At 33.0% G+C, this 22874-nt stretch overlaps 1 protein-coding gene across 1 annotated transcript in view; it reads left to right on the top strand.

The window, feature by feature from the left end:
* RUNDC3B (RUN domain containing 3B) overlaps positions 1 to 22874 on the top strand; it is a 114664-nt gene that overhangs the window by 54160 nt on the left and 37630 nt on the right. The window contains exons 5-8 of the mRNA XM_081799700.1: positions 1502 to 1591; positions 3760 to 3840; positions 15274 to 15442; positions 16384 to 16541. Coding sequence (XP_081655826.1) covers positions 1502 to 1591; positions 3760 to 3840; positions 15274 to 15442; positions 16384 to 16541 — 498 coding nt within the window. The remainder of the gene's footprint in view (positions 1 to 1501; positions 1592 to 3759; positions 3841 to 15273; positions 15443 to 16383; positions 16542 to 22874) is intronic.

Raw genomic sequence — 22874 nt, 5'->3', positions numbered from 1 at the left:
ACAGAATCTCAGGTATATAGATTTATTTAAATATCTTTATCTTTTTGTGAAATATCTTAGTTAAATATATAGAAATTCCTTCCATTTATTTTATTAATCTTTGTTAGACTGGAAGTCTTTAGTTTTTCTCTTTTCTGTATAAGTCAATAAAAGCAATTCCCATATTTCCAAGGAAACAGAAAACATCTATTCCAAGCCAGTCTTTGCACCATATTTATTTGTAGCCTTATATCTGACAGAGGGTAGAATAGTGGTCTCTTATTTTCCTTTGTACTTTTTATTCACTTAAAATTCCTTATGAACTATAACATAGGTTAAATTCTCTTTAAATATTTTTGTTTTATAGGAAGTGGTATGGTTTAATAGAAATACATAGAACTTAAAGTAAGAAGAATTAGGTTTCTTTCTTGAGCAGTTTATCTGCATGAGCTTGGGCAAGTTGTTTTAACCTAATTCTTAACTTTTCTTGATGGTAAATTTGAAATTAATGATAGTTGTTTCCACCTTTGCTTCAGGGCTTTTTGAGCAAGTATCAAATGATATGTTTGTAAAAGTATTTTTAAACTGTGAACTATGCAGAATTGGCGGTGGGATTATGAGCATATTAAAATCTTTTTTACTGAAAAGAGTAAGACAAATTTCATTTACTAAAATGTTTTCCTTCTAGTTAGTGGGGTCTTACAGAGTGGCATCTACTGTCTATATCTAATATAAATAGATACAACAATTAAATGATCCCTGCTTACTGAACATAAACTAGCTTTTGCACAGTATTATTTTTTAAAGAAAGTAAATACAATGATCTTACATTCTTTTGTGGAAAAATACCTTTTGGCTCATATCATGATATTTTCTCAAAGTATTTTAAGTGTATTAAGATAAAATTTTAGTATTTTAACTAACATTAACTGAAACAGAAAGCTTTACAGGAATTAACACTGATAGATTCATATTCATATTTTGTCAGAGATAATGAACACTTTCTTTTTCATACACAATCACCCTGCTAGTCCATTAGTATTGTAGTGTTAAAGGTTAGCATGAATTACTAATGATCGCATCTTTCTAGTTCTTCATTTAGTTAATAATCCTTGGAATTACAGAAAAACAATGTGTGTTTGTGTTTGTTCTATGCATACCACAATAGTCTACATAGTTTCAAAAAGAGACCAGTATAAATGACTGTGAGTTTGCCATCTTTCAAATTACATTCATACTGCTTCACTATTAGGGAAAAATAGTAGACAATCTTGGCCCATTGAAAGAGTCACTTTAGGGATTCTTTTTAAGAGAAGTGGAAACACTTAGAATGATTTTTTTGTTAATGCTGGGATTTTTTGTTTTTTTCTAAGTATCTACAAGAATTGGGTGATCCGGATAGTTTTTATTTTGATAAATAAAATTTAGTTCTTTCTACTTTAGTTTGGTCTCTAAATAATTTCTATGGATGAAACTTCAGTCTGCTTTTAATATTTACATATTTACCCATTTAATTTTTTAGGCGATTTTATGAAGATGGAGCAATTGTCTTGGGTGAGGAAGCAAATATGCTTGCTGGCATGCTGCTTGGACTAAATGCTATTGATTTCAGGTACTTAATCTAAGTGTATTCAGTTTTTAAGTTATACGACCTCATAATAGTTTCTACTTAGGTTTTTTTTCTTGGTTTGCTAATAAGTAAAGCACATGGCTGGATATTGATATTGGATTCATGTTGTTCCCTATCCATCGACATCGGCTTTCTGAGTTTGCTCTCAGAAAAGAGGCTGTCTCAGGTTAAGGAATTAACTGACATGTTTGCTCTCTAGCTTGGGCAAAACAATTTGAGACTGCATTTCCCCAGCAGAAAAATTATATATCCTGGTAGCACTGGAAGAAATTTTTGGATCTTATCTCTTAGTATTTTTAGCTCCTGCTTTAAAATAAAAAGAGATGCACTAAAAGTAGATTCAAAGCCAGAAAGATTTTTATTATCTCATGTATTGAAATAAAAAAGATCCTGGCATATATTGGGTATCTTATGTTTGTATTATATATCTAGACCAGCAAAAATATGGTTAACATTTGCTTTTATTATCAACAAGATGAATTGATTTCAGACTAAGGTTATAAGTACTAAAAATGAAAATGTAAGTTTTTCATAGATTTATAAAAGTATCTTTTTGCATTTCTTTAATTGATCCAAGATTTTACATTATGCTAAAAGTAAAAGGTTTGGGCGCCTGGGTGGCTCAGTCGTTAAGCGTTTGCCTTTGGCTCAGGTCATGATCCCGGGATCCTGGGATGGAGCCCCGCATCGGGCTCCCTGCTCAGTGGGGAGACTGCTTCTCCCTCTCCCACTCCCCCTGCTTGTGTTCCCTCTCTGGCTGTGTCTCTCTCTGTCAGATAAATAAATAAAATCTTAAAAAAAAAAAAAAGTAAAAGGTTTGTTTATAACAAGAACTCAAACATAAGAATGATGGAAATATTAAAATTTTTTTGAAAAATATCACTTAAAAATCCAAGAATATCAACAAAATAAGTATAAAACTTAAATGAAAATCTGTTAGATCTTGAATCAAAAAATAATGCTGCTCATTTCCACTGAGGTTACCATTTTTTAGTATATCACTTCCTTTTCAAAATATTTTCATTTTGTCAGTATAATTTTCCTCTAAGATTTAATAAAGTATTCAGTTATTAGCTGAATTATTCAAAATATGAATATGATAGATGCAATATGGAGGTTGTTTTTTTTTATCCTTCTATGTGTGTTAATTTTTCACTTGTCATGCTGCTGTGAAAGCAAATGTCTTAAAGATAACATTAGTAATAGTTTTGTAAATGAAGGAAAGCTCTTATCAAGTGTGGCCACTTTTGTTCACTCCTTATTCAAGTATGAAAAAGTATGTACATACCCTTGATATTAACATATTAGAATGGTATTTCAAGAGGCAAACTTCCCAAAGAAACCAGAAGGTGGGAGTTCATAGATGAATTTGTTTTTTAAAAGATAACCTACATCTTGTAAATGTTCTTGTTTATGTTCCTAGAAGATGTACTTTTTTCTTTTAATAATAGTAATAATAAAACTAAGCGTCTTTTTTTTTATTATCCAATTGGATATACTATCATACAAAACAAAGATGACTAGATTGGGAGACCAGGAGATCTAGAGTTTCTTTACTGGCTTTATGAGACTCCCAGTATGACTTTGGGCAAATCTCAACCTTTTCCTGTTGCCATGGCCTCAAAAAGGATTGACTAAAGATTAAAAGGGAGTTTTTTTAGCATTCTTCTTAGGTCTAAGATCCAAGCCCTTTCACTTATTCAAATAGTTTAGAAAAACTTTCATTTTCTAAAGAGTCAGAACTTTTAAGGAGTTAGTCAATGTCACATAAGAGTTTGTATGAAAATGTGAACAAGTCTTCATTTGAAAATCCTCTAGTAATGTCTTAAAATCCAGTGAAGACCAAGGTAGTGTCCGATAAATGATGTCTGAACAGATTTCTCAGAAAGTTTTTCTTTTGCATGATATATTCATATTAGAGGGTATTAACTTGTGCAATCCTTTGTCATTGGTAGTGAAAGTAGAGTATCTTTATTGAGGTGTTCATTTGTAACAAGTAATGTATGAATTAAATATGAATAAAATATAAATAAAAAAATTTACCTGCAATTTGATGAAAGAAATGTCTCTAACAAGAGATTGTTTATAACACTTGGCATCAATTTAAAAGTTTATGTATTATGTGACATATTTATTGTCTCTTGTCTTAGCTTCTGCCTCAAGGGAGAAGGATTGGATGGAAACTTTCCTGCCGTAATAGACTACACACCATATTTGAAGTTTACCCAAAGGTATTTGACGTTTTGAAATATGTTATTGAAATCTTAATTTATAGTTGAATATCATGTGTAATATATTCATCTGATTAAAACTGTTTTTATTTCAGTGTCAGAAATCATTCAAAAATACAAACTCAATTTGCATTTTTAGTGTTTATGTAAATACACTTTTTGTCTAATTGTAATTCCAGCATAAATATAGTTTTTAGAAAACAGCATGTATTTCTATTGCTATAGTCATTATAATGATAACTTTAGTAGCCCTATTATAGTCCATTGAGAGTTCAAAACTGAAATCCATCATTCAGATTGTTCTCCAATTTCTTTCCATTATGAAGGAAAGAATAATGAACATTTTGTGCAAATCAATTTTCTTTTTGTTTTTGCTGTGAATTTACAATTACTCAGGCAAATACAATGAAAAATTTTATGGCCCTTAAAGTGCGTCGGTATAAAAGAGTTGTACCAATTTATCCTACTACCAGAATTGTGTGAGAGTTAAGAATTTCCTACAATCTCATCAGCATTGAAAATTAATCAGATGAAATCTATGGATTTTTTTGAAATTCTCCTTGCATAATTGGTTTCCTGAATAGAATGATCGTCTTCATATATTTTAAAAATGTTATGGTAAGGTCAGAGCTGTAAGGGAAACAGAGAGAAATATATGTATATGTGTAATATATGTACACACACACACTGAAGATGCATTTATTGAGGACCTAATGTAAGAAAGAAACTTTCCTCACTGCCAGGGATACATAGATTTCAAGAGTGTAGGTGCTTCATGAAATTCTGAGAAGAAGTATAGTCCTTGTCTCTAGGGTGAGAGAAGTCACTATTGGAGAGATAAGACTGTGAAGATACTTCAGGTAGTGAGGGAGAAGTAACACAGTATTATGCTACCAAGATTTCTAACTTGAGTAAATGGATCACTTGGGAAAAGGGATAATTCTAGTACATTAGATATATAAAAAAATTACGGCAAGAATTTTTGAACAGGCATAAAATTACACTGTTTGGGATGTATTGGATTATAGGACATTTTATGAAGGTAACAAATAGTTCAAAAATAATACTAGTAAAAAGAATAGTGAGAATACTTATTGAATGCTTCCTATATATCAGGCATTGTTCAAAGTGCTTTCCTTCTATTAAGTCATTTAATCCTCAAAAGCCGGTGACATAGGCACCACTATTTTAATTTTACAAATGAAAACACTGAAATGCAGAGCAGTTAAATAACTTGTCCATAGTCATACAGCTAGTTTGTGTGGAGTGTGCCACAGGCCTGGAATTACAGAGCAAGATGACAGCTGGACATTAGGGGTTTGGCCATTAACATGTAGGTGGAAAGGCTGTTTTTAGTGATTTAGGAAGGGACTTAAATTAAAATATAAAGATAAATGTGAATACTAATTTTTCTCTCCTACTTATATAAGAGTCTGTATTAATTATTACAACACTTTACAGTAATGGAACCTTCTCAACTGGTCCCCTTAGAATGAATTTGATGATACATGCTCTGTGTCTCCAACTTGCTTAACCACTTTTTATACAACTTCCTCTTTCTCTGATGCACTAATCCAAACATGTATGTATAGCTTCCTCTCCTTTATACGCTGAGGGATTTCTCCTATCTTATAAAAAGAACAATAAAATGAGAAGGGAAATATCAGTTCAACCTAGTCATAAGCACGTTTGCATTACTGACCATGGAGATCTTCTTTTTAGAAAGATTTAAACTATCCTGATTGTCATAAAGAACCAGTATTTTAAACAGTCAGTTGCTTCCATGAAATATGCCTGTATTAGACACATTTTAAAAAGCTTTATTGGGTTTTAATTTTAAGAAACTGTAAAAGTCTATCCCTAACAAAATTTCTGCTTTTAATTTATTTGGAAAGTAATATGTATTAATTATAGAAAAATTAGAAAATAAAGACAGGTAGATAGAAGAAAGTTTAAGTCACTCATAATCTTACCTTTAAGAAGCAGCTGCTAGAAGCATTAACATTTTGATGGGTAGCTTTCCGGCATTTTCTATGCATAGATATATTTTTTCTTTAATTAAAATGGAATCGTAATGTACATGTAATACTTATTTCCCTTAATACTGTATAATGGACATTTTTGCATGTCATTATCCTTCCACAGCCTCATTTCCCTAAATGAATTTAATTTAATTATCTGTATAACGTGTTTACCCAATTATTGTTGGACCTTTAGGATGCATTCAGTTAGTTGTTCGCTGTCACATGCACTATTGCAGTTAATAACCTTGTAACTACATCTTTTTATACAGACCATGATTATTTCTTTAAGTTAAACTCCTGGAAGTAAAATTTCTTGAATAAACCATATATATTATTTACTAAAGCTTTTGAAATATGCTGTCAAATTGCCCTCCAGAGCGGCCATACTAGTTTAGTTTCTATAGGCAACCTGAGAGATTGCCTCCTTACCCCCATTGCCAACTAAGTATTAAAAGTGTGGCCAGTTCTTTAAGTGAAAAATGATATCCTATTGGGTTTTTTTCCGATTGTTTTAATTTGCATTTATCTGATTACTGGTGCCACTGAACTTTTAAAAAGGTTTATTAGACAGGGCGCCTGGGTGGCTCAGTTGGTTGAGCGGCTGCCTTCGGCTCAGGTCATGATCCTGGAGTCCCGGGATCGAGTCCCGCATCGGGCTCCCTGCTTGGCAGGGAGTCTGCTTCTCCCTCTGACCCTCCTCCCTCTCATGCTCTCTGTATCTCATTCTCTCTGTCTCAAATAAATAAATAAAATCTTTAAAAAAAAAAATGTTTATTAGACATTAGTCTTTTTAAATGATTGGAGTGTTGTTACCTTTCAAAGTTAAATATATGAAATATGTTAATAGAAGACATCCTAAAATATATTTCATATTTAAAACTGGTTTTTAGTTTTAGGTTTGTACCAGTGAGATGAAACTCAGTTTTTCTGATATACATCTTGATATAACTTTAAACATTTTTTCTTGAATGGATTTTAGGCCTGAAAAGTCCAGTAGCTAGTTATTGTTGGTCTCTTATGATGCCTTCAGTATTTTGCTTTTAAATATAATGTTGTCATAAGCATTCTTATAGCTAAGTCTTTGTACTGTTAGGATTATTTCCTTAATGAGGCAAATTTCTACAAACAAAATGGCTGATTTAAAGAGACTGTCAAGTCCTGTATGTTATTAAATTGCCCTTCTTAGACATTCTGTCCCCTACAGTCTGCCTTTCCTTCGCTTCTTGTAGGGATAAAATAATCCTTTTGCTGTGGAAGACCAGTCCTTTGACCTGTACACTACATCCCATCTTCTCTCTTATGTTAAGGTCTTCATCCCAATAGTTGTCCTCTTCCATTTATTTTCCCTCTTTTCTAGATCTTCCCACACATCACAGCATACAAGCAGTGTTATTTTCCCCATGTTAAAAAACAAAACAGAAACTTTCCACATAGTCACTATGAGCTACTTTTCAGTCACCTCTCCTTTATTATAAAACTGTGTCTCCAGGTTTTTTTTGTTTTTTGTTTTTTTGCCTCCATTCTCCCTTGCACTATTCAAATTGAGCTTTAGTACTTACCCCGGAAAGTGCTGTTGTCAAAGTCAGCAGTGATGTCTCATTGCCAAATCCAGTGGTTAATCGTTTCCTCATCTGTCTGGACCTTTGAGCAGTTTGATACACGTGATTGCTCTCTTCAGCACTTCTCCAGTTTCCCTCCTGTTGGCTCCTCCTTACTTCCTGTCCCCATTTCTCCTCATCTCCCCAACCTCTGAATGTTAGACTGTTTCAGAGATCATTCCCAAATAATCTTTTCTGTGTGTAGTCACTCTCTAAGTAGTTTGATCCAGTTGTATGGTTCTAAATATTATCTTTATGCTACTCTTTCCCAAATGTATACTTCTACCTGGAACACTGCCCTAAACTCTAGACATCTAGCTGCCAACTTGCCATCTCCACTTGAATGTGTGGTAAGCACCTCGAATGAGCATGCACGAAGTTGAACTCCTAATTTCTCTCCTCCCAACTTTTCTTCCTTTAGCCTTTCCCATTCCAAGAATTGTAGTTCTGTCATTCTGGCTGCTTATGCTCAAAACTTTGATATCATCATTGAATTTTCTCTGCCATAATCCACATAGGATCCATCAGCAAACCCTTTGGCACCATCACTTTTACCTCCTTAAATTAAGATCCATTATTTCTTCTTTGTCTATCTTTGTTAAAAATAAATGTTTAATTATTAGAAGTAAAGGAATAAAGAAGGTGAGTGATTATAATTCTTACTTATCAGCAATTATAAATAATAAAGCATTATAAAGATTTTTGGTAAAATAAATTATTTTTCCTTTTATATCACTGATATTTCCTTCACTGTCTCAGTAAAAATTCTAAAACCATTTTGCTCTTTAAAATATAGGAATGTTTCTGAAATTCTTAAGTATCATTTTCCCACCAAAAATGTTTGCAGAATTTCTATGTCTTTTAGAATAAGAGATACTTTTATGAGTATCAACTTTTATAACTGTGCATAGGATAAAATAAGTTTTAGCAAAACATATAGACCATTCGTGACCTGGCATCAGTTTACCTTCTTAGCCATATTATTTGTCTACCATCCATTCAGCTTTTTTTGAACAGCTATAGGATTATTGGTCATTGAAATGTTCAGAGGCAATGTAATATTGTTTAAAAACTTTGTAATGTAATACCAGTTTCCCTTATAGGGTGACCTTGAGCAAACTAATTATCTCTTATTCTTACTATCTTCCTTTGTTGGATGAATCTGTTAAGTAGTAGAGCAACAATTCATGGGGTTATCATGAGGATTAATGAGATAATGTATATGAAGTGTTTATATAGTTCCTTGGAGTCACTGTGGAAAATTATTTATTTTCTTTCTTGTCCTTTCAAGGAACTTACTATCAGTCTTCCCTTTCTACTCTTTGAAGTTTTAAAAAATTACTAACTTAATTTCATTGGTAATCATATAATCATTCTGATTTTCTATTATTGATTCAGTTTTGGCAAATTATATTTTATTAAAATTAAAAAAATATATCATGATCAGAGATTTCTTTTAATATCTCTTAAATCTCTTTTCATTTCTAGTTGTGTTACCTTTTGCCTTTTGTGTTCATAGACCTTTTTTTGCTTAATTTTTAAAATCATTCTTACCAAAGGTTTGTCAGTTTTATAGTTTTTTTCAGTTTTTTTTAAAGATTTTATTTGAGAGAGTGAACGAGAGAGAGAGCATGAGCGGGGCAGAGGGGCAGAGGGAGAAGGAGAAGCAGACTCTCCTGCTGAGGAGAGAGCCCGAAGTGGGGCTCAATCCCAGGACCCTGGGATCATGACCTGAGCCAAAGAAAGATGCTTAACTGACTGAGCCACCATAAATTTAAGGAGTACAGAATGAAGGTTTGTGATTTGCACATAATTGTGACATGATTACCACAATAGGTTCAGCTAATACCCATCTTCTCATATAGACACAATAAAAAAAGAAAAGAAAAAGGAAAAAAAAAGTGTCCTTGTGATGAAAACTCTTAGGATTTATTCTCTTAACAACTTTCCTATTTTCATACAGCAGTGTTAGCTCTAGTCATCATTTTGTATATTACATCCCTAGAACTTATTTATCTTATAACTGGAAGTTTGGACCATTTGATCACATTATTCCAGTTCCCCTTCCCTTTCTCCAGGTCCTCCTTCCCTCTACCTTCTGGCTCTGGTAACCCCAAGTCTGGTCTCTTTTTCTACTAGTTTTGTGTATGGGGTGTGTGTGTATTTAGATTCTACATATGAATGAAATCATATAGTATTTGTCTTTCTCTGATTTATTTCACTTATTAGCATAATGCCTTCAGGGTCCATCCATGTTGTTGCAAATGGTGGGATTTCATATTCTATTGTATATGTATCCATTCATCCACTGATGGACCCTTAGATTGTTTCCACGTCTCATCTATTATACATGGTGTTGCTATGAATGTAGGATGCAGATATCTTTTCAAGTTAGTGTTTTGTTTTCTTTGGATATATTCCCAGAAGTGGAATTTCTGGATCATATAGTAGTTCTATTTCTAAGTTTTGGAGGAAACTCCATAGTGGCTGTTATGAAATATACAATCCCACCAACAATGCACAAGGGCTCCCTTTTCTCCACATCCTCACTAGCATTTGTTATCTTTTGTCTTTTTGATGACGGCCATTCTAACAGGTGTGAGGTGGTATCTCATTGTGATTTTGATATGCATTTCCCTGATGACTAATGATGTTGACCATCTTTTCATGTACCTGTGAGCTTTTCATATATCTTCTTTGGATAAATGTCTGTTCAGGTCTTTAGTCTATTTGAAATTGGATTATAGGTCTTTTTGCTGTTGAGTTTCTATTTTGGATATTAACTCCTTATTGTATTTATGATTTGCAAATATTATCTTCCAGTCAGTAGGTTGCCTTTTCATTTTGCAGTGGTTTCTGTTGCTATGTAGAAGCCTTTTAGTTTGATGTAGGCCCATTTGTTTATTTTTGCTTTTGCTTTTATTTACCTTTGTTTTTGGCCTCAAATCCAAAAATTTTTGTCTGGATTGATGTCAGGGAGCTTACTTTCTGTTTTCTTCTAGGAGTTTTACAGTTTCAGGTTTTACATTCAAGTCTTTAATCTACTTTGCTGAGTCGATTTTTGTGTATGGTGTAAATAGGGGTTCCAGCTTTATTCTTTAACATGAGGCTGATCAGTTTTTTCAGCTCCACTTATTGACAAGACTATTCTCTAACTGTTGTATATTTTTGGCTCCTTTGTCATAAATTAATTGACCAAATATGTGTGAGTTTATTCTGGACTCCCCTTAGGTTCCATTGATCTGTGTGTCTGCATTTATGCGAGTACCATTCTCTTTTGATAACTGTTGATTTGTAATGTATTTTGAAATCAATAGGTGCAATGCCTCCAGCTCTGTTCTCGCTCAAGATTGCTTTGGCTGTTTAGTGGGTGTGGTTCTGTACAGATTTTATGATTGTCCTAGGTCTATGAAAAATGCCATTGAATTTTGATAGGTGTTGCATTAAACCTTAGGTTGCCTTGCGTAGTATGGTCATTTTAACAATATTAATTTTATCAGTTCATGAGCAGAGAATGTCTTGAAGTTTATGTGTGCCTTTCTCAGTTTCTTTCATCACTGTCTTACAGTTTCCAGTGTATAGGTCTTTTACCTCCCCTTTTACATCTATTCCAAGGTATCTTACTCTTCTTGATGTAATTATAAATGGGATTGTTTTATTAATTTTTGTTTCTGATAGTTTGTCATTAGTGTGTTGAAACACAGCTTATTTTGTATATTGATTTTGTACTCTCTGTCTTGACTGAACTCATTTATTCTATCAGTTTATTGCTGGTGTCTTTAAGGTTTTCTATATACAATATCATGTCATCTGCAAACAGTTTTACTTCTTCCTTTCCAAGTTAGGATTGGTTAGGATTTCCAATACTATGTTGAATAATAGTGGGGACAGTAGGTATCTTTGTCTTCTTCCTGATCTTAGAGGAAAGGCTTTTGGCTTTTTTACCATTGAGTATGAAAGTAGCTGTGGGCTGGTCAGATATGGCCTTTATTATGTTGAGTACGTTCCCTCTATACCCAGTTTATGGAGAATTTTTATGATTTTTTTTTCTTTCTCAGTACTTAAATTTACCTCTTTTCTTATAAGGACATATGGCTACAGATATCCCTTGAAGTACTACTTTAGCTGTATCTTATAAGTTTGATAAGTTGTTTTTATTTTAGTTGTTTTAAGTAAGATATCCATTATAATTTTTTTGACCAAAGAATATTTGAAATGTAAATTTTAATTTTCAAACATTTTCAGGGCTTTTGTTACAGTTGTGATTGGCAATATGGTCCACATAATAATAGTTTCTTGAAATTTGTTGAAAAATGGCCTAGAATTGATCAATATTACAATGGTTGGGTCCTATATTCATTAGATTATGCTTGATAATGGTTGTTCTGATATTCTATAACCTTTCTTATTTTTCTCTTTGAATTGATGAATTAAATACTTTCATTGTGGTATCTGATTTTTTCAGGTGGTACTTTCAATTTTTGCTCTCTGGTTTTTGAATCTAACTTAAAAGATGCACCTAAGTTTTGAATTCTTAGATTTTCCTGAAACAATGAATTTTTTTTGTCACTATGTAGTAGCTGTAAATACATGGTAATTTTTTATTCCTTAAAGCCCATTTTGTCTGATATAAATAGAGCCCCACGAATTTTCTTTAGGTTAGTATTTTTTAGTATATTTTTTTTATCTTTTTTTAAACCATATTTCATATAACCTGACATGCCTTCCATTGTAAATGCATCTCAGTTCAGAGACATTAATATGTGAGAAAATGGTTTGACAGCAGGTAAGATATCATCAATTGTAAGCTGTATCCTGATTTCAGGTATGTTAATATATAAAAAATGTACAGCAGGAATTTATGAAATACAGTGCTTTTCCTTTTCGTGTCCTGTTTTTTTAAGTATATCTTTTTAAAGTAGTACTTAACTGGAATTTTTTATTTCCAATGTAGTTAATATATACAGCGTTATGTTAGTTTCAAGTGTACAATACAGCGATTCAGCAACTCCATATATTAGTCAGTGCTCATCAAGATATACTTAACTGGAATTTAAAAAATCTAGTCTAAAAGGCTTTGTCTTTTTTAATTTAAATTCAATTTAGTTAACATAGTGTATTATTAGTTTCAAGGGTAAAATTTAGTGATTCATCATTTGCAATTAACACCCAGTTGTCATTAAACTGAGGTGATTTGGACATTTGCTGATACATTTGGATTGATACCTACCATTATACTCTTTGCCTTCTTTTTTTTTTTTTAAGATTTATTTATTTATGTTAGAGAGGGGGTGGGGACAGAAGAAGAGGGAGAGAGAGAATCTCAAGCAGACTTCCTGCTGAGCATGGAGCCCAACATGGGGCTTGATCCCATGACCCCGAGATCATGACCTGAGCCTAAATTAAGAGCTGGACGCTTAACTGACTGAGCCACTAGGCACCCCTCTACTCTTTGCTTTCTACTCTACATTTTTTGCATTTCTTTTTCTACCCTTTCTCTATTTCTCCTCCTCTCTTTCTTTTCTTTCTGTATTGATTTTTCTTCTCCTCCCATTTTATTTCTCTACTAGTTTACAAGTTACATACTATACTTCTCTTCTTGTATTGGTACTCCATTAATTTTAATATGCATACTTAAAAGTTAACAAAGTATAAAGTTAATATCTTTACTACCTATCCATATAAATGAGGACTTTGCATTGTTTTAACTCTAGTCATTTCATTCTTGACATATGCTATTACTGTCTAGAATTTTAGGTCTCTCGTTGATGTATTTAAAATTCCACAAAGCAGGCATCATTGTTAGTGTTTCATGCTCTCAGTATTTGTTTAGGTTTACCCATAAGCTGAAATTTTTCTTTGCTCACTGTTTCTTCTTGGATCATTTCCTTTTTCTTGGAGTGTGATCATTAGTTCTTTTAGGAGAATTTCTTGGTACAGCTCTCTGGTTTTAGTTTTCTGAGTATGTGCGTTTATACTGCCCTCTTTCTGGGAGGATAATTTTGCTGGATTTGCTATTGAGCATAGCAGTTATTTTTTCTTAGCATTTGGAAAATCTTTAGTAAGTAATTGTAATTTCTTCATATTTTTTATTAATTCCCTCTCAGCTGTATCTGTTAGCTCATCCATTTAATTTTTAATGTCAGTATAATTTTTTTAAAAGTTCTGTTTGTCTGTTTTTCAGAGCTGGACGTTTATCATCAGCCATTGCTTTATTTTCTCTAGTCCACTAAAAGCCATGGCTGTGACAGCCAAATTTCCTTTGGTATGTGTTTGTTTACTGGTTTGTGACCTAGATCACTGACTGAGAGTGTCTCCTTGGAGGTAGGACTTTTCCTTATGCAGAGGTCTCTGATTCATATTTGCAACATACTTGGTCCCTAGACTCTGGAGCCCAACAGGTGTAAACACAGATCACAGAAAGTGAAATATGTATCTTTCTTTGATCCTTATGATATTTTCCATAATATCTCTGTAAACCTATGAAATTATTATTTCTGACCTGGATTTCTTTTGAGTCATGTTTTCTTGGTGTGCTTTCCATTTCTTTAGTTTTAATTGTTCTGTATTCATATGTATCTTGTAGACAACTTATTGTTGGTCCTTATTTGTCTTTTTTTAAGGTTTATTTATTTTAGAGAGAGAGAGAGAGCATGTGAGGGAGAGGGGCATGGGGAGAGGGAGAGATAGAATCTCAAGCACTGATTACAGAGTCTGATGCAGGGCTTGATCCCCTGACACATGAGATCATGACCTGAGCCAAAATCATGAGTTGGACGCTTAACCGATTGAGCCACCCACAACACTCCAGTCCTGATTTGTCTTAATTAAACTTAAACATTTGGCTCTTGCTGTTGAATTTAACCCATTGAAGATTTTTGTAACTTATTTTGTATTAGGGATTATTCTGCCATCTTATTTTTTGTTTTGAATTTGCTGTATTTTCTTCTTTTGCTTCTCCATTTGATAGGTCAGAGGTTTTTTTAATACTTTGAAGATTACACAGAATATTTGTATGCTATTTGTCTTATGTTAATACCATTGCTTATATTTTAAAATGTATTTTCCCCTGTTCTTCTTTAAGTGTGACACCTCCTCTTTCTTCTAAACCAGATACCCGTTTTAGTGCACTTCTTCATTTAGTTTCTTCTTCTTCTTTTTTTTTTTTTTTTTAACCTTATTCTGTCCTGTTCTACCATATGGATATCATTAGGAATTTCAGATATGGATTGTAAACAGTGTTTCCTCTCCTCTACCTCTGCTTCTCCTTCTTCCCCTAACGTAAAATGCTTAGGAGTGACTAGTTTTTCTGAACCTCTTACTATCCCTTTTTTGCCAAAGCTGAGCTGACCTCGAACATTGCCCTATTATACCCCACTGACGTTAGGCTGGTCGTGCTGTTTGTCTGCACAGCAGTGGATACTGGACAGGCAGTCATCTACCTGAGACAGTAAAAAAACTCATCTGGAAAGTTCTTTCCAACACATCTAGGTTTTCTGGCTCTCTTCTCTGGAAGTCCTTTCTCTCTTCTCAGAACATTCTCACAGTTCTTATGTTAATTCTTTAGGTTTATAAACCTCAGGTGAACTTCTGTAGCATCTTGAGGCTTGACTCTCTGAGAGGGAGTTGGCAGTCTATACTAGATTGTCATTTTTTTTCAGGAAGCTAAAGTCTTTATAATATCATATTATAATTGTATATGGAGTGCTAAATATTTTGCAGTTGGCTCACCAGTAGCTTACAGAATAGAGAAGTATTTCTTAATGGAGTGAAACAAAGTAACTTTATTTTTAAAATCTTAATCTTTCCAGTTCTGACAGCATCAGCAGTGACGAGGAAGAGCTGAGAACTTTGGGAAGCAGTGGTAGTGAAAGCAGCACTCCAGAGAATGTCGGGCCTCCTTTCATCATGGATGAGAATAGTTGGTTCAACAAGTGTAAGAGAGTTAAACAAAAGTATCAGCTAACCCTGGAACAGAAGGTATTTATCAGTTGCCAAAAGTCATTTAATCTGATTCTCATTATTGCCTTTGGACTGTCATTGCCAAAAGATCTTTTAGCTGAATGTGAGTGTTGACCAATTGCTACTTCCTTTCTGTTCTTGAATTGTCCTTCTCTCTTTTTTTTTATTATTTATTTTTTATTATTATGTTATGTTCTCTTAATGAAAAATCATGCAAAGTTTTAAAAGAGGCTTTTGTTTTTTCAACTTCTTCTAGTTTTATGTTTTAACATAAAAATTAGCCATTTAGGGGCACCTGGTTGGCTCAGTCGGTTAAGCATCCAACTCTTGATTTCAGCTCAGGTCATGATCTCAGGATCGTGGAATAGAGCCCTTGAGCTCCTCAGCATGGAGCCTGCTTAAGATTCTCTCTCTCCATGTCTCTCTGCCCGCCCTCTAAAAAAAGTTAAAAATTAAAAAATAAGCCATTTATTCTTCTATATGTGGTTTCATTTATATGTTTGAGATTTTAGCATTTATTAAGAGGGTAAAGGTAAAGCGGACAAATATGAAAAAAAATTTTATGTTAATACCATTCAATATAGACCTTAAGGCAAAAGCACTATTAAGACTAAAGAAATACATTGCTCTTGAAAAAAAAAGAACCAGTTCACCAGGAATGTGAACATGGTGGAGATGGGTAAAATAGGTGAAGGGAGTCAAAATGTACAAACTTCCAGTTTACCCACTGCAAGCAAACCTCTTATTGAACTTCAGGAAGGGCTTTAAGGGATGGAAGATATAGGTTAAATTTTTGTATTCAATTAAAATAATTATTTTTTTACTATTTCATCAGTAATACTTTGAGATTGTTTCATTACAATTTGGAAAGAATAGCATTTAACCTACTCAGTATTGATCTTCAAGAGATACATTAGAATTTTGCAGTAGCTTTATCTTGTTGGTAACTGTATTTTCAGGGTTATCTTGAAGAACTCTTACGACTTCGAGAGAACCAGCTGTCTGAGTCTGTCTCCCAGAATAAAATACTACTTCAAAGGATTGAAGATTCTGACCTGGCCCATAAATTGGAAAAGGAACAATTAGAATATATAATTGTGGAGCTTCAAGATCAGCTGTAAGTGAGATAGATCCTTTTGGGAAAATATTGGCTGTATGTAAACATAAGAAAATGTCATGTTTTGACATAGGATTCAAATTCTGAGAAATCTGACTGCCTGCTATTAAGTTCTTTTTTACTTACTCTTTTTAGAAAGTTTACTCTTTTATCATTATAAAAGTAATCCATGCTCATGGCAGAAATATTACAAAATACAGGAAGAAAATAAAAACTGTCTTCACGTGTGTGCTACCCAGAGTTAACTGCTATGACTTGATGTGTATTCTCTCAAATGCATATACATAATTTTAGAAGTATTTATTTAGTCATTGATTGACTAATTATTGATTGATTCAAAAGATGGGATGTAAGACCAGTACCACTCACAGTACAATGATGGTGCAGTGTTTGTCCCCACATGTGTATCACTAAGCACACTTTAGTATAGCTTTTTTCCATAGCAGTAGTTTTTTTGTTTTTTGTTTTGTTTTTGTTTTGCTGAAGAAAGGTGTGTATTCGTCTACACTCTGGTATGACCTCCTTAATTTGTCACTATTCAAAACACCTGTACTAATCATACCATTTCGTCAGACTTGATTTTATCAATTAATTGTTTATGGTGAAAATCTTCTCGTGTTAATATTTATTTAATCTTAAAGGATGATTTTAAAAGTTTTTATTTTGAAATAATTTCAAAATTTCAGAGAAGTTGCAAGGATAGTACAAAGAATTCTGATAGGCTGTTTCTTAGATTTACCAAATTTCAACACTTTGCCACATTTACTCATAATTCTCTCCCTCTTGCATACATCACAACTCTTTACCCCATAATACTTCAGTTGTGTCTTTCCTGAGACCAAAGATATTCTCTTATATAACCACAGATTATCTATCAACTTCAGAAATTCAAATCAATGTAATACTTTCATCTTATCCATAACTCATTCCAATTTCATCAGTTGTCCAAATAATGTCTCTTATTGCAGCTTTGGTTTTTCTGGTACAGGATCCAGTCCAGAATCATGTTTTGCATTTGGTTATTCATTTCTTTAGTCTTGTTTCTTCAGTCACCTTTAACTTAGAACAGTTTCTCAGTCTTTGTTTCGTATGAAATTGATATTTCTGAAGAATATAAGCTAGTAATTTTATAGAATGTCCCTCAATTTGAGTTGGTTTGCTTTTCCTCATGATTAGAATGAGTTTATCCATTTGTGGTTAGAATATAAGTGGTGTATCTGTCAGTGTTGGGAATACCATATTCAGAGGCCCATGGAGCTTGTTGGCCTTTTATTACTGATATTAATTTTAATTATTTGGTTAAGGTGTTTTTCTCTCGATATAGTTACTGTGGTTCCTTTTGTAATTAACATGTAATTTCCAGGGAGATCCTTTGAGACCTAGTAAACATGAAAGATGATTTTTTTTTATTATGTTATGTTATGTTAGTCACCATACAGTAGTCATTAGTTTTTGGTGTAGTGTTCCATGATTCATTGTTTGCATATATAATTTTTTAAATAAAAAGCTTTTATTAACTAACAAAATTTCAGTGTTTTCTAGGAATTTGTATCTCAGTGAAAAGAATTATGTTCACATACTCTTTCTTATTTTTTTTCTAATATTTTACTGAGAGTTTGTCCTGTGGCATATCACTCATTGAGGGGTAAATTAATACCTTCCATAACTCTTTGCTTCTATAAGCAGGGAGAAAAATATCCAGAGCCAAACAATAAAGATTTCTAGTTATTTCCTTACAGCTAAAAGAGTAGAAGATAATTTAATTTTTCTTTTGCAGTTGATACTGGTAATTTGTCTCAATGCTTTTAACTTAAAAATAATTGTGAAATCAGTTTTTAATTTATTAAAGAGATATTTTCATTTGAAAAATAAAATGTATCACATTTATTGTACTTTTGATAATGTAAAGGAGAAGACTCAAACTTTTTAGTTTGAAAAAAGAATCTGACTTATAGTTTTATTATACTTCTATGATAGAAGAGTATCATTGATACTTAGAGTTTTTTTAATGCCTTTAAGGAGATTTCAACTAAATATTACCACAGAAAAAAATAAATAATGAAGGTCTCCAACCTGGATTAGGCTATTTTCTTGAGTTTAGGGTCAAAGATGTACTTTCACATAACATGGCCACACTTTTAGCCAGGTTAATTGGTATCTTACAAGATTCCTTTGTACAAAAACCACTTACAAGGATACTGAACAGAGGAGTAAGATACATTCCTTTGAGAATCTTCTCAATTCACTACAGTAACTGAATGATCTGTAAGGTACAGAGTACTCTGGGCATATTTGTGGCTATAGGGAGAGAGTGGACATTTTTTTCCTTCTTTCCTTGCTGAGAATTTTTTTATCAACAGTTAGGACGGCCTGCAATGAAAGCTGGGTACTGGAATTTTCTTTGTTAATCCTGAGAAGACAATAGTGGCCCTGAGAAGATTAAAATTTTAAATGTGTAAAGGAAAAGGTCAGGAGAGGAGTATTAAATGATTTATGAAGCGTGTAATCTTTGCTTTCACATTATGTTAATCATCTTTTCCTGGTTGATATAAATCCTTTGTCACTTACCTTATTCTTTTTATATATTTCTCAATGCTTAGATGTATTTTTGAGTAACTGTTAAAGTATGCTTTAATTCTTTAAATACTCATAAAATGTGAACATCCTATAGTTTTGAATAGAGTATAGGTGAGCGTGGTGTACTAGAGGAGCATTCTAAAGCTTTCTTACAAATATGGACTATGTTCAGACACTGGGTTTATATTTGCCTATCATTATGAGTTCAATCTTAATGTCTTGGAGCCTCTGTCTCATCTGTAAACTGGAGATAATACTTACCTTATGGATTACTATGAGTATTAAATGCTATCATGTATAATATAGTTAGAACAAAGAAAATATATAAAGATCATTCCTCTCTTTTGGTCTATAAAAACCTTAAAATATCCTTGTTAAATACACTTGGATAAATGGTAAATTTAAAATGTTTTACTTTATTATGCCCAAATGCTACAGATCAAATGAATTTAGACTGATTGTATTATCCCCAAGTTTCAAAAAATTTGTTTTTCAGATCTAGTTTCCAAATGGCATTTGGATTAACATTTATATTTATAGTACAGACTTGTGTATATTGGGTTAATATTTATAATTACAGTATAGATTCGTGTATATTAGGAGGAAGACATACATGGCTACTTACTACTTTACTGGTACCAGTTTTAACTATAATTCTTTTCTTCATCGATCACTGATACAATACTAATTTGGATTATTTTGGATTATTAGTCTTTGACTAAGGTGTATTTGAGTGATTACATTTATGTTGGTGGAATTTTAAAGTATCAAGTAATTTTAAATCTCCAAATAATTATTAGGAATAATGCTATTATTTCATTGAGAAATACAGCATCATTCTAGGTTTTTTTTTTTTTTTTAAAGATTTTATTTATTTGACAGAGAGATAGCAAGAGCAAGAACACAAGCAGAGGGAGTGGGAGAGGGAGAAGCAGGCTTCCCACCGAGCAGGGAGTCCAATGCAGAACTCGATCCCAGAACCCTGGGATCATGACCTGAGCCGAAGGCAGACGCTTAACGACTGAGCCACCCAGGCGCCCCCATATCTAGGTTTTTATTTTCATAGTTTTATTGAAATTTGTGGCATACCTTTATTTTATTTTATTTAGATAAGTTTTAATTCAATTTTGCTGGCATATTAAACTTCATTCAATAAAATAAAAACAAGCTTAAGGTATTAGTTATATTTTGAATCATTACATGGAAAGTCTCTCTTAAGATTATGAAATGTAGTGTTTATGGCCTTATAAAAAACTTATTGTCATTTATGCTAATTGGTGGGAACCTTTTCATTTTTCAGTTTAGTTTTATTCAGTAAACATTTATTTAAATGTATACTTCTGTGCTTGAGAGTGCCGAGAATCCAGAGAATAAGAAAGATATACAGAACAGTGAGTAAAATCTAAATACCTTTGTCATGATTAATACCAGTAAAATTTATAAAAAGGAGTTTTTGCTATTTGGCTGATGCAGTTTTTCTGTTTATGGTGTGAAAAACTATAGGAATAGTAACATGTCCTATAAGGCTCCCTCGTGAAGGAACTGTAGAATCTAGCTAACAGAAGTAAAGAATCATGCATTGTTAAAACTAGGGCATTGTTATAGTTCAACAGCCATGTTTGTGTAGTTCCTGGTGAGTAGTGACGGTGTGATCTGTCAGCCTGCAAACCGTAAGTCAGTGATGCTATAGCGCCCTGCTTCACAAGGGTTAGGCTGAGTGGTATAGATCCTAACAAGAGAATGCAATGATGTCATCCTGGCCCCGTTAATAATGGACAAATTATGATAATTCCTGATCATGTATATTTTTTGGCAGGTAAAAATTATTATTAAGAGTTAACATCATGTCAGTGTATTTTGCACACTCTGTTATCCATATAAACACAGAAAAGTCAAGAAGATGCATCCGGAAGAGAAAAAAGCCAGTTACCAGATAGTTAGTCAAACTACATTGTATTGTACTTTCTTGAGTGATAATGGGGAATTAAATATTACAACAAGAAAGGGTATACTGATTTGGTATGGATGTTATTTCATTGCCTTTAGACATGATGTTTGATTAAAACTGCTGGTGGATTCTTCAGTAGAGCAGATGTCAGTATATTTGGGCAAGGGGCCTAGCAACAGTTGGGACTACTACAGTTTTTCACATAGAAGAAGTGACTCAGACTAGAAAAGAGGCTCACTTTTGGCGTCCTTATTTAGTAAAAGTTTTACACTGAGTACGTAAAGAAGGGAAGCCTCCTTAACGTACAATTTGTAAATAACACACATATCATTATTAATACATAAATACCATTGTTTTGTTTATTTATTTCCATTCTTCAGCATGTAGTTGACCTTTATAAAAAATAAAATTAGCTTTTAAATTCTAATGCTATTGTGTTTTAAAGTTTTTATTAAAGAATTTTCAAGTGTACACACAAAAAAAGATTTGTATAATAAATCCCTGATTACCCATCACTTAGGTTGAATAGTTAGTTACCAAGCGTTTGTCACATTTGCTTTATCTTTTTTCATTTTCCTTTTCTTTTTTTGCTGAACTATTTTGAAGCAAATCCTGTCCTTTCATTCCTACATACTTCTTTGCACATCTGTAAGAAAGTGGACATTTTCTCACATCTTATAATCACACCTGATAAAATTAGGGACATTCTTTTTATCATCTAAGTGCTCATCTGTAACAAATTTCCCCAATTGTCTAAAAAAAAAAAACAAAAAACCTTTTTTATAGTTGCATTTTTGAATTAAGAATCAAAGTCCTACATAACATATAATTATGTCTCTGAAGACTTTAGTTTCCCCCATTTGTACTTATCCTGTCATTATCTATTTGCAGACTTTTCCTATAGAATGTCCAGTGTTAGTTCTTTGAGCTTTCTTTCATTTGTTCTTCTCTACCCGTGCTGTCCAGGACATTAGCCGTTAGCTGCATGTGGCTGGTGAGCACTTGAAATGTGAGTAGTGTGGACTGAGATGTGCTGTAAGTGTAAAATCCACATCAGACAGCATGAAATAAAGAATTTAAAATATCTCATTAAAAACTGTTTATATTGACTACATATTGAAATGGTAATGTTTTAGACATATTGGGCTAAATAAGTTCATTATTAAAATTCATTCTTTTTACTGTGGCTACTAGAAAATTTTAAATTATATATGCCACTCTTATATTTCTGTTGGACAGCACTGGTTTGTATCCTCTCTACTCACAGGGGACTGGCTGCTTTAGTCTCATCAGGGAGCAGATTCTTGGCGCCCTCCCTACACCTGCTGAATGGGAATCTGTCCTTTAACAAGATCCTCAGGGGTTACATTGACACATTAAAGTTTGAGAATCACTGCTCTGTGCTGTATATCCTGTAAAGTATATCCTCTTAACTCTGGATTAGTGGTTTTTCAACTCTGGTTGCATATTAGAAGCACTCAGGGAGCTTTTTAAAAATATTTTTTGAAAAATAAGGATACCTGACTGAGCCTCACCTTGAGAGACATTAATTTAATCGGTCAATGGTGGGGCTCAGGAAAGTGTAAAAAGCTGCCCAGGTGTTCTGATGTGCAGTCAGCGTTGAGAACCAGTGTCCTAATAGGGAGGCTGGTTAAATGAGTTTAACTTTTTTTTTTTTATTCTTATGTTAATCCCCATACATTACATCATTAATTTTAGATGAAGTGTTCCATGATTCATTGTTTGTGCATAACACCCAGTGCTCCATGCAGAATGTGTCCTCCTCAATACCCACCACCAGGCTAACC

The sequence above is a fragment of the Leptonychotes weddellii genome, chromosome 12 (genome assembly GCF_054177405.1).
Source record: "Leptonychotes weddellii isolate Sample4059 chromosome 12, ASM5417740v2, whole genome shotgun sequence".
In the NCBI taxonomy this organism is placed as follows: domain Eukaryota; kingdom Metazoa; phylum Chordata; class Mammalia; order Carnivora; family Phocidae; genus Leptonychotes; species Leptonychotes weddellii.
The sequence above is the reverse complement of the archived record's forward strand: the minus strand, read 5'-3'. Positions and strand labels throughout refer to the sequence as shown.